The following is a 12,549-nucleotide window of genomic DNA, read 5'->3' as shown; positions in this document are numbered from 1 at the left end:
GGGGGAGAAGCACCAAAGCCCCCCATCTGCACGCCACTGGCTTGTTTCCCCATTATTACCTCGAGCAATATTAGACTATTTCCCATTCCAAAATTTCTTACAAGCCACCCTCCCCTCAAAACGATGATGATGAACTTAATACAAAAATAAGAGAGAGAGAGAGAGAGAAAAAAAAGATATCACCATCACTGTAAGCAGATAAAGTATTATATGGCTATTTTGAGTGTTGCCCCAAAAATAGGCCTAAAAAATGTCAGATTCGGACTTTTTTTCTCCCCCCCGTATATTCTCGTAGAGGCAATGTGGGTCCATTTAAAGTTGCAGTGGTCAGCCGCATTTCATAATCATTTTATTATAACATGACAGAATAAACTCCCTCCAAACTTTTTCGGTTCACCGAAATTCAAGTCCTTTTTAGTCAGGCAAAAGTCGTCAGGCAGCCTCTGAAAGAGAGAGATAGAGAGAGGGAGAGAGAGAGAGGAAGAGAGAGAGGGAAGGGGGGGAGGGGGAGAGGGAGAGAGGGAGAGAGGGGGAGTATAACTTCTCACAATATCTCACGCCTAAAAGATAGAGCGCCGAAGTGATGGCGTCACAAAAAAAACTTTTTCAGCGTTTCTGATAAATTTGGTAGAGCATGATGAAAAACCCCCACAATCCAAGTTTGGTGGGAATCGGTCCATGGAGTCCCAATATATGACGTCATGAATACATTATTATTGGCCTGGTTATAAAATGTTAGGAACCAGGGCAATAATACATAAACTTCAATGGGGGCTAATTATTTATTCATGAGGTCATATCTTGGGGCCCCATTTACCGATTCCCATACACATTTTGGTTGTGTTTTTTTTTTATCATGCTCTACCAAAATATGGTATCAAAAAACGCTAGGTGCAAAAATGGAATATTGATGACGTCACATTTCGGTACTCTATAGGCAGTACTGCTGTGGATTGCTCGTTGGGTATATAATTCCTCATTAGAAATTGCATAATATTAACAGATTTGCATGCCATTTTTATGCATCATCATTACTCCCACTTTCAATTTTATCATTTTATCAAATATTTACGCAACGGAGCCGCATGAGGGTGGAATATCATAAAAAATATATACCCTAATTGTTAGAGTGGATTACCATTTCCTTTTTTGTGTAAAGGACTCTAAGAATAGTTGCAAGAATTAGTTACTCATTAGAATCATTAAAATGTAAACCGCTTTCAACTATCAATTGATAAGTCTCTACGATTAGGGACAGGAACGGCGATATTTTGTTTATAGCGGGAATGGGGGGGGGGGGGGTTCATTCTGATATAGGATTAATAATATTATTATCAATTTCATTATCAAGCTTAATTATTTTCCCTTATCGTTATGGACTTTCGAATTTGTATTCTTGGAGGTAGATCTGTATAGAATTCTGCATACACGCAGGTATAGGGCATACATAATTTTTTTTTCTAGAAATCTGTCAAAATTACTAATATGATTTCGATTGTTTATGGGATCATTCTGTGAAAACCAATTTAAATCCTTTTCAGAGTAAATCATTAGCATTCAAATAAGATATATCGATTAACTGGTTACTTTTCACAAGCGATCTAAAATATTTTAGATTCATTAATATGGCTAGCGAAGTGAGCAAAAGCTTGTCGGATAAATATTTAAAAGACCACGGAAAGGTCAAAGATAAAAACGTCATCCACTTTCTAAACTAGTGATATCGAAAGCATAGAAGAACAATCAATAGAAAAAATGTGTTAATGATGATGACGATGATTGTATTAATTTCATCACAAATCATAATAAAAATATACATGTTAGAATTCAAATCAATTAAAAATAACTAATTGCCTATGTTATTTGCAACCATATTTTTTGTCATTGTCTGTCATCCATAAATTTCCTTCTTCCATTTTCCCCTTTTTCTTCATCGTCTTCTTCTCTCATTCATACTTTCTTATTTTACTGTTGGGCTCGAATTATCTTTTTGATTGTATCATGACAGGATTTGAAGAGCGGCATCAACGGTGATTCTTCCCATTTGAGAGGTAAAACCATAGATATATATACTTAATAACGTATACATCTCTATGGGTAAAACCGAGTGCATCACACCTTAGCTTTGCAGACGATCTTCGTAGGATTAACTCCTTTTTTGATATCAAGAACTGCCTTAATTCAATCAGTGATGATGACTCATTACATAGAATGTGAATTATTGATATTTTGTGTTGTTAGCAAAATGCAGTTCTTGACATCAATATAATGTTTGATAAGAAAAGGGATTATTAAAGCAGAAAACGGCTGGTTATACGTCGCGATAATGTTACTGGTAGTTAGCGCATGCGCCGACGCGTCGGTCATGTCGGTGTACGCCAAATGCTGGTAACATTTCCAGCATGTCCAGGGTTCCGTTTTATAAATACCTCTTATTATTCCAAATGCACAACTTTCTATATTAAGTTTATTATCAGCAAATCAGATTGAAGGATTTCAGTAGCTTATAACTGCTATTGCAAATTTTAATAGTGACAAGTTTAATGTAACCGGGGCCCACAGATGCGACACCCCCTTCGATCGTTCCATAAACAGGTGAATTTTGTATAATTATATAGGTAGAAATTAAACTTTCTTGTAAAAGTGGACTTAATCTTGAATTGCTATTGGCATTTAAAGCCTATTGAGCAAAATTCAGGGGTAAGGAAATATGATGTTAACAAGATTATGGTAATTTTGCGATTGAAAACATATAAAATAATACTCTCGATGAATTATTCATACGTTTCGGCAATATTGATAGCCGTCGGCAACAATTAATTGGCACGAGCCTTCACCCATCACAAGATGGCATAGACTTGGTAAAGTGACATACATGAGTGTAGTGGGTAAAGGGTTAATGCATGTAATATAATTTGAGACTGTAACATAACAAAGGAGTAGAAAAGTTTCCAGAAGGGGGCATAATTACTTTGATTAGAAATCTTTAAAACGTTTTATCTCAATTTGAGTTGATTTCAAAATGAATGCGATTTTGTTCATTCGCTTAGATTTTTGATTAATTGCATTTTATTTCTTCATCTTTACCGCTTATGACAATCTACTTTATTTGACTGAAAGAAAAGCAAACCTTTGTAAATTAAACTTCTTATTAGGGTAACAGTAAACATCCCTCTTTCGATTGCTCTCCACTCCCCATATCTCTCTGTCCATCTCCTCTGTCTATTTCTCCGTCTCTCCACCTCTCTCCTTCCCCTCTGTCCTTCATTTCTTTCCCCGCCTCCCTCCTCTCTCCCCTCCAATGGTGCCTTTGCTGTTTGCATGCTTCCTGATCGTTTTTTTTATTTGTCTATACCCACCCTCTCTGTCTCTGTCTGTCTTTCTCCGTCTCCCCCTCCCCTCCCTCCTCTCTCTAATGGTGCCTTTGATGTTTGCATGCTTTCTGATAAATAATGTTTAACTTGTCTGTCCATTCACAAACTATCCATCTTTGCAACTTGACCCCTTCGTGTAAACACGCGCATCTTTAAGAGCAATCATGCAACCTTAATGAACTGTAAATCCGTTTTTGTATCTTACGTACATGGGAGCTCAGGTGAACCGGGGGGGGGGGGGGTGAGATCGTACTGTATCCCATTTTTATGCCAGAAGAAATAATATTTCAAAATGCAAGCTCTTAATTTGAAATAAGTAAGGGGTGGGCTCCCGGGTGGGGTTTCGCGATTTTTTCCGACCCGCCGCGATTGTAAAGCGATGGTTTCAGTTTGGATTAAGGCAGTTTATTACTGAACAAAGTATTCTTCAAATCAAAATCATTTAGTGTCAGATCAATGCTCTCTCGTTAGTGTAATCGTGTTTATTATATTGTAAAATGACGTCATATTATGAAATGACGTCATATGTCTACTGTTTCAAAAGGAATGCTTGTTAGGACCTACCCCAAATTGTGAACTGAAATAATCGGATTTTGTTGAGTGAAAACGCCATGACGAGAACGAAAAATTCCAAAGCCTTTTCACAATAACCTCCACGATCAGATATTGTGAAAAGTCACTTACTGTGGAAACATGCTTTGTTTAGATGCAACCTCTCTCCCTACTTCTTGATGCAACCAACTCTGTGAGGTATTCAACTAGAAAACGGACAAAACACTGATAGCATATATACGGATCATTTTCAGTGTATATAAGTTAGCTTTTAAACATTGTTTAAAGGGGGCATTTTAAAAACATTATTGCAGGTTCGGAAAAAACAACAACACCAACAAACCACTCACATTTTCCTATTCTATCCATATTATATTGCGGTTGTGTTTGTGTATGTTAATTTCATATTACGTGTTATTCAATCGAAATTTTTCATTTTGTCATTGTGAAAGAAATGAAACCAACTTACAATCCAATCCAATTTGCAATTTGAGTTTGCTATTGAAATATTTGGCCCTTGATCTGGTGGATTGCAATTTCTTATTATCATAAAAAAATTCCATGCATCGCATGAGGCACAGATCACATAGCTGCATATTGATCATGTTTTTAGAATCTACATGACAATGTTGAGAAGGAAAGGGAAGGCGGATGACTGAATGAGGGGGGGGGGGGGGTAGTGAACAGGTGGAATTCATCTCGTAGAACGCCCTCTCTTGATTGAATTCGACTGTCCTCTGCTCTTTCAGTATTTTCTGCCCTACCGAGTTTCTTTCAAGCACCAGCAGTTTTCCAAGCAGTTTTATAGAGTGAAATCAACTAGGATAATTCCTCGCAGCTGATTCCTCGCTGGTCCGCTGTGTTGGTAAACTGTGTTTTCAGTTTTTGGAGTCAGTGATTTGGGATTTTGCCAAAAGTACGAGTTTTACTGTTGGAATCATGCCTGACTTCGTTCGATTCGTATTTATTGACATTTTTCTTGTTGTCCTGCTGTTTGGAGTCAGGATACATGGGCAAATGAATGTTTCCGTAACAAGTAAGTTTTAAGCCAGTGTTCTGGAAGTCAGGTTTAACTTTAACTCTGTGCCAAAATATGGGAAGCCAAAAGTGTCAATTTTTTTATCAAGTTGTCCTACTTCATCGATGGTGAAGACAATCATCTATTTATACTTCCTAGACAATTGTGAATGATTTGAGAGCCAAATGAGCTGATATATGATATCTCTACTGTTAGTGATTTATTTAACAATTGGCTATCCATACTTAAACCACAACTTTAAACCCGACTTCAGAATATGGACCTTGAAGTATATTTCTTGATCATTATACCTGATGATCGTATAATTACCATGTACTAAACGGTCTTACCGGACCAGTCCAACATACTATTCAATCATGTAATCAGTATACATAGGCCTATTGAAGTTATTTCACTCAATATATTTTGGGTAAAGACATAATATGTATTTCAATAATTAACTCCGTCATTAATGAGTGACTCTTTTATCACAATGCAGTTGGAAATATGATGTGAATTGGATGTTTTCTGTTTGTTTAATGCGTAAAATATAAAAGTATTAATCATCTTTATTATTTCTTTATTGATGGTAAACCATTTTACAAACATAGAGCACCTGATAATGATGTTCTTCCTTCATTCAATCATTTGATCATCACATGCAAATTATTGGACGAGAAAAGAAAGATGTTTATCTTATGGGTGATTTTAATATAAATTTGATAAATTTTGATTCAGATAGTATAAAGTGAAAGGCTTTGTTGATTTTTTAACATCATTTTGGATTATTTGCTTTGATAACGAAACCAACTCGCATTACTTCTTCAACTTCAACATTAATAGATAATATTTTCACATATTGTATTCAAGATAATTTTGATTGTGGAATATTCTGCTCAGACTTTTCTGACCATATGCCAATTTTTAGCATAAATAAAGGCAAGTCTCTTATACAAAGGAAAAAGTGAACGATGAAATAGATCGACGTGTGATTACAAATGGAAGAGTTGAAAATTTTAAACAAGAAATTCTGGTCACTGATTGGTCCTTACTTTATAATCTTGATAATGCGGATGAAAGTTACAATCAATTCTTAAGCATATTTAGTAAATTGTATGAATCTCATTTTCCTCTTGTTCGGTTGAGTAGAAAAAAGAAATGCAAGAAACCTTGGATCACTCAAGGATTCCTAAAATCTATTAATCACAAAAACAAGCTCTACTGCACATATATTAGACATAAAAATGAGGTCAATAAAAGGAAATATGTAGACTATAAAAACAGATTGACGAATTTAGTTCGTAAAAAAAGTTATTATGATGATGTCTTTAGAAATACACAGAGGGACATTCGGAAGACCTGGTATCATATTAACAGTTTACTTGGGAGGGGGAAACGTGATCCCATACCAGATGAAATGTACCATGGGGAACAACACCTAAAATCAAACTTGGACAAAGCAGAATATTTCAATAAGTATTTTATTAATTTGCCTAGAAACATAAGCAAAGAAATTCCACCTGTCCAGACATCATTTGAAAATCATTTGTCACCACAGGACAATCCATCCTCCTTATTTTTTAGACCAACATCTGCACATGAAATTGTTAACATAGTCTCAGCTTTCAAACCATCTAAGTCCTCAGGCTCAGATGATATTTCTCCTAGAATTATAAAAGATTGTATTCATGTTATTGCAGATCCACTTTGTGACATATTTAATAAATCAATGTTTCAAGGGGTGGTTCCTAACAAGTTAAAAATAGAAAAGTGGTCCAAATTTTAAAAAGAAAAATCGCAAATGCATTGAGAATTATAGGCCAATTGCATTGTTGCCAATATCCTCAAAGATTCTAGAAAAAATAGTTTACAAAAGGTTGAATGAATTTTTGCTTATTAATAAAACTATTATCCCTCAGCAATTTGGATTCCGTAAAAATTGCTCCACCAGTATGGGTGTTTTAAATTTAATCAATACAATAGTCAGTGCAATTGATGGTGGGAAGTATTGCCTTGGTATATTTTTAGACTTGTCAAAAGCTTTTGACACAATTGACCACAAAATTCTCTTGAATAAAATTGTACATTATGGCGTGCGAGGTACAGCCTTAAATTGGTTTAAAAGTTACCTGGAAAATAGATTACAATTTGTTACTGTTAATGGTACTAAGTCACAATCAGGTAATGTAAAATATGGTGTACCACAGGGATCTGTTCTTGGCCCATTGTTATTTTTGATCTACATTAGTGACATCATAAATTCGTCTCAAATATTTACATATTCTCTTTTTGCTGACGATACTTGTTTATTATATTCTCATAAGAATATTCACACTCTAATGCAAACAGTTAATACTGAAATAAGTAAACTTTTTGCATGGTTTTGCTGTAACAAATTGTCATTAAATACTGGTAAAACACAATATGTATTATTCAGGGCTAGAGGAAAGGTGTTAATCATTTAGTTGTTGGTGGTCAACAGATAAGCTGCAGTCAACATGTGCAGTTCCTCGGTGTTACGGTTGATGAATTTTTATCATGGAAAAATCACCTTGATAATGTATGTACTAAAGTGTCTCGGAGTGTTGGAGTAATATCCAAACTTCGGTTTTTCCTCCCCCAGCAGACCCTAGTTACTCTATACAATGCTATTGTCATCCCTCATCTGATGTACTGCAATATTGCTTGGGGGCACACTTTTAGGACCCATATACATAAACTGCAAGTTCTTCAAAAAAAAGTTGTTAGATATATAACATACTCAGATTACAGGTCACCAAGTACTCCTTTATTTTTGCAACTGCAAATTTTGCCTTTCAATGAGATGGTTTCTCTTAGTTGTGTAATATTCATGTTAAAATGTCGATCATGCCAGTATACATTTTTGTCTGATGTGTTTGTGGAAAATTCTTCAATCCATCATTATCATACTCGTCAAAGAAACCTTATCCATCAGCCATATGCTCGAACCCAAACTGCTTTGAAATCATTTAAAATAGTCTGTGTTAAAGAATGGAATAGTTTACCCAATGATATTATTAAAAGCTCGACTCTATCTCGATTTAAAATGTTATGTAAAAAACGCCTTTTTGACAGATTGCAATCAGGTACTACATGTACATGTGTCAAGAGGAGTTAGCCATGAATGATATGTCCATGCGAGCGTGTGAGTGTGTGTGTGTGTGTGGGGGGGGGGGTGTGATGTGTGTGTGTGCGTGCGTGTATGTGTATATAGCTGAAGGGGGGGGGTTGTTTGTAGTTAGTTATAAGTTATAACATTGTTCATCATTGTACGTTAGTTATACTTATTGTAGATATGTTATTCATCGCTACAGGGGCCCTGTTAACAAGCTGTGCTTCACTGGGATCCCAAACCTAATCAAATATTTGATGTCTTGCTTTATACCATTACTATGAATGTGTTTGATTTTGGTTTGAATAAACTATACTATACTATACTATAAATATTATTAGCTTTCTGCCACGTTCAAAATCTATTTAAAATGCCCGTCAAATCATACTGGACAGAGTAGAGGTCATGGTCGAAAGCTGGTGGACCAGGTGGGACCGGACAAAATATTGAAATATGTCGTTGAGTCCAGGGCGACACTGCTGTTTTGATTCACCGATTTTCGACAAAGGCTGCTTTGTTATGAAGGGACTTTGACAATATATTATCTGTGTTATGAAAAACGTCTGCGGAGTGATGCACTAACTAATGCCCTAATGATTGCATGATAGTAAGAACACATAACACTGTGAATTTAACTTGCCAGTATCACCTCTGATGGAGTGTTTACTCTATTAGCATGTGGGTAGTAATAAACGGGTTAATAGGTGTACTATACATTATAAAGGCTATGAAAATGTCTAAATCCCCATGTTAAAGGAGACTCAAGGATGGAGTCCTTAGAGCGTGACAAAAAGGAGAAAGGTTGAGATTGAATACCTTTTCAACAGTTTTCATATACAAAATGGAGATTTAATGAAGATGAAATGGATCCAGAGAAATTTGAAAAGCCCCCCAAAAGAGGTTGTTCCCTACAAAATGAAGATTTAATGGATCCAGAGAAATTTGAGAGCAAACGAAAAAAAGGGGGGGGGGGGGGTTCACTACCGAGATTAAGGTCATTTTTACACATCTTCTCGAATACCAGGGGGTGCTGCCTATGAAGAATAATACATGCAGCACCCTCACTATTTTTTTTTGAGGGATGCTTCAGCATCCCATCAGCGCCCCGCTTTCCAGGGCCATGATAAGTGCACTCAATTAAACATTTGTTTTGTTCAATTCAGCATGTTGAAATTAAGCACTGACGAGTGTGGGTGTGTGTGTGAGACAGAGGGTGAGATAGAAAAAGTGGAGAGAGGGCGAGAGAGAGAGAGATGGAAGGGGGTGTTAAAGGGATACTGTATACAAGCTGACAATTTAATTTAGATACATAGAATGAAATCAGGAAAAATGATGAAGCACTTAGAATTTCATCAAAATTGAATGGGGAATAGCAAAGTTACGATACTTGAAAGGTTTGCCTTGTTTTGGTGAACCGTATGCGATTAACGCACTGAAAGTGTCATATACCCACTTGCATTATACACACCAATTTTTATCACGTGTTTCATGAATTTCACTCATTTTCATCTAAGAATGCAAGAACATGTCTGACTACTGATTTAAGATCTCATTTCGTTCCAAAGGAGACAAGTCAATATAAAAAAAATAAGTATGACTTCATTAGCTCACCTGTTACAGTCATGTTCATGACGGCAGCGGGCATATATAACTGCATGCTTTCATAAAATATTGTTAAACTTCAAAAGAAACAACTTCGGTATTTTATACCTTCTAATGATTTTTTTCAGCGTTTTACATTTTTTTAAACATGTATATTCATTTATATATTATCATTTTCAGGCTGAAGTACCCCTTTAAGGAGTACGTTTTCATCACAGCCGCTGACTGACCGTAAAGAAAAGCAAGACATTACAAGCTTTTACTTCAATGGGCTTCAATGGTCAGAGGCCATTTTAAGTGACAGTTTAACATTTCAAGATCTTAGAGTGTAATCATGCTCATTGGGTGAAATGGATAGAACGGATTGACCCGAATCATGCCAATGATAAAGACAAACTCTAGGACCAAGTCTTACAAAGAGTTACGATTGATCCAATCAATCATAACTCTATGGAAATCCATCAGTGTCATTTTCTACAAAAAATTAAAATTTGTACAATGTCCTTCGTAAACAAAAAGAAGCCCAGTGAATTTTCCACAAAACAATTAATCAATGCACATCATCGTTGGAAAATACTTTGAACAAACAATTGTATTTTAGATGTTGACGTTGCTGGCCGTCCATAGTTGTGATTAATTAGATCAATCGTCACTCTTTGTAAGACATCGCCCCGTGGTCTTTCATCGGTCTGCTGCGGCGAAAATTGCTCACACTATCTCTTCTTTCTTCGTCATAGACCTACTTTCTTCTCTGACCTTATATCACAGTCACACCAAAGAAGCCTCAAACAGAATTATCTTATGAGATGAACTGCATGAATCATTGATATAACTGAAGTTTGATTTGGGAAGATTTTGTTTGATTTTTATGTATAGTCACCAAAATCCTCTTTGTATCTGGGTGTGTGAGGGTGTGTGTGTAGGAGGGGGGGGGGGGGGCTTGTACTTTAAGAAGGCACGAATATATGGAACGTGTGCAGGGAGGGCTTAATTAGGCGCGAAGCGCGGCAGCTTTGATTGTTTGTCACCCTCCCCTTTTTTAATCTTGGCGCGCTTGTATTGAGTGGACACATGCAGCCTTCTATTCATATAGTTGATACAGCGGAAGGCCTATATAAGAATGTTTATGGATCAGGCTAGAATTCAAAGATAAATCATTGTTCGCCTTGTACTTGACAGTGCAGACGACCTCTGTAACCCCGTCATCGTTTTACGGTCTGGAATATTATACACATATTATAGGGTCTGTACTCTGCATAGAAACATATGCTATCTGTCTTTGCCTTGAATTTTTACGGACTCTGATCATGAAGGGAAAATATTTCGGATTTCGAATGATGATATACAAGATCGCTCAACTCAGTCCATTGTATAATATCAGTGTTCCCGCCCTACGGAATACAAAGAATGGGGGATCCCCGCCACAATAACAGCTGATAATATTCGTTTGTCTTTTTCTCGAGCATGGAATTGACTGAAAACTGTAGAATATATTTTCTTATATAATATATCTATGTTATGCAATCAGTTAATGATTGTTTTAAACAATTTTATCAAGGAAATGATATACATTCCATTACCAATGGAGGGTGCTGATCGATGTCAAATTTACATTTCCAAAAAGATACAGAATAATGGAGATTTACACTTTTCAAAAATTGTATAATTCAAATCCGTGGACCTATGCCAAAGTTTTTGTCAGAATACCAAACTTAAGGCAGCAATTCTTCACACATTTTGTCCTTTAAAACTTCACATAATAAGATACGGCATACTGATCTACTGTATACGGAGCCTTTAAAGAGCCATCGACTGGACGACTTGGCGAGATACTTTATCTTGCCATTTCGACATAATAACCTTATTATGTCGACTTGGCGAGATACTTTATCTTGCCATTTCGACATAATAACCTTATTATGTCGACGTGGCGAGATACGTTATCTTGCCTAGTCGACTTACAAAAAATTATATGTCGACATGGCGAGATAAAGTATCTCGCCAAGTCGTCAAGTCGATGGCACTTTAAAGGCTCCGTAATTGTCATATAGTCTCGTTAATTTAATTCCTTTTTTTCTTTCTTTCCTTTGTATTCCAGAGAATAAAAAAAACCTTTATTTCATGATATAAACAAAACAATAATGAATCAAATTGTTTTACTTAACTCTTTTACATACAATCATTTACATACATTAACTCTTTTTCCATCTTGTCCTTAATTAACATACACTATTTTATAATTAATTTAATTCCTGGTGCCTTCATGTAAATAGATAGATAAAACGTGACCTGTTTCCTTTGTAATTCTAACCGAGTATAATATACTTTAATGACTGATACCCGCCAAAGAGACACCAATAAATAATTATGGCTGTGACCCCCCTGATAATGATTATCAACGGTATTGTACACACGACTGGAACGTGTTCTTCGGTGCTAAAGTAAACTCAGTGGGCATCTTTTCGTCCAAGAAGGGTTCACCAGTCATGCATGCGTAAAGACATTACGAACAGCTTTATGAAACATTTGGCATCGGTTAGATAGCAAGTAAATGCAAATTAAAGCATAACCGAAGTATTGCGATCAGTTTGAAGTTTTGAAGATGCCGGTTTCATCCTGATTGCAAATGTTCAAATGATTATTAACGAAATGATGGCAACCCCCTTCCCAGAAATATGCATTTTTAATTTTCAACTTGTGTGAGCAGCTCAAATATAATTGCCCATATGGTTATTGATGATTGAATGCATACAGTGGCGAACCGTGGGTCACTGCATGGGGGGGGGGCACCAGCAAAAATTCGAGTCACTTTAATAATAGTGAGCGCACGAAGCGCGCTCAGTTGCTTGTTATACTTACCTAATAAAGAC

At 36.1% G+C, this 12,549-nt stretch overlaps 1 protein-coding gene across 2 annotated transcripts in view; it reads left to right on the top strand.

Moving 5' to 3' along the window:
* Positions 1 to 4,696: 4,696 nt before the first annotated feature.
* The window catches only part of LOC121429598 (G-protein coupled receptor GRL101-like), a 42,927-nt gene continuing 35,074 nt past the window's right edge, over positions 4,697 to 12,549 (top strand). For both annotated transcript variants that reach the window (XM_041626708.1, XM_041626707.1), the window contains exon 1: positions 4,697 to 4,962. In XM_041626708.1, the coding sequence (XP_041482642.1) occupies positions 4,866 to 4,962 (97 nt within the window). In that variant the 5' untranslated portion in view covers positions 4,697 to 4,865. The remainder of the gene's footprint in view (positions 4,963 to 12,549) is intronic.

Source organism: Lytechinus variegatus, chromosome 16, assembly GCF_018143015.1.
Source record: "Lytechinus variegatus isolate NC3 chromosome 16, Lvar_3.0, whole genome shotgun sequence".
In the NCBI taxonomy this organism is placed as follows: Eukaryota; Metazoa; Echinodermata; class Echinoidea; order Temnopleuroida; family Toxopneustidae; genus Lytechinus; species Lytechinus variegatus.
This window is presented reverse-complemented; position numbering and strand designations above follow the sequence as displayed.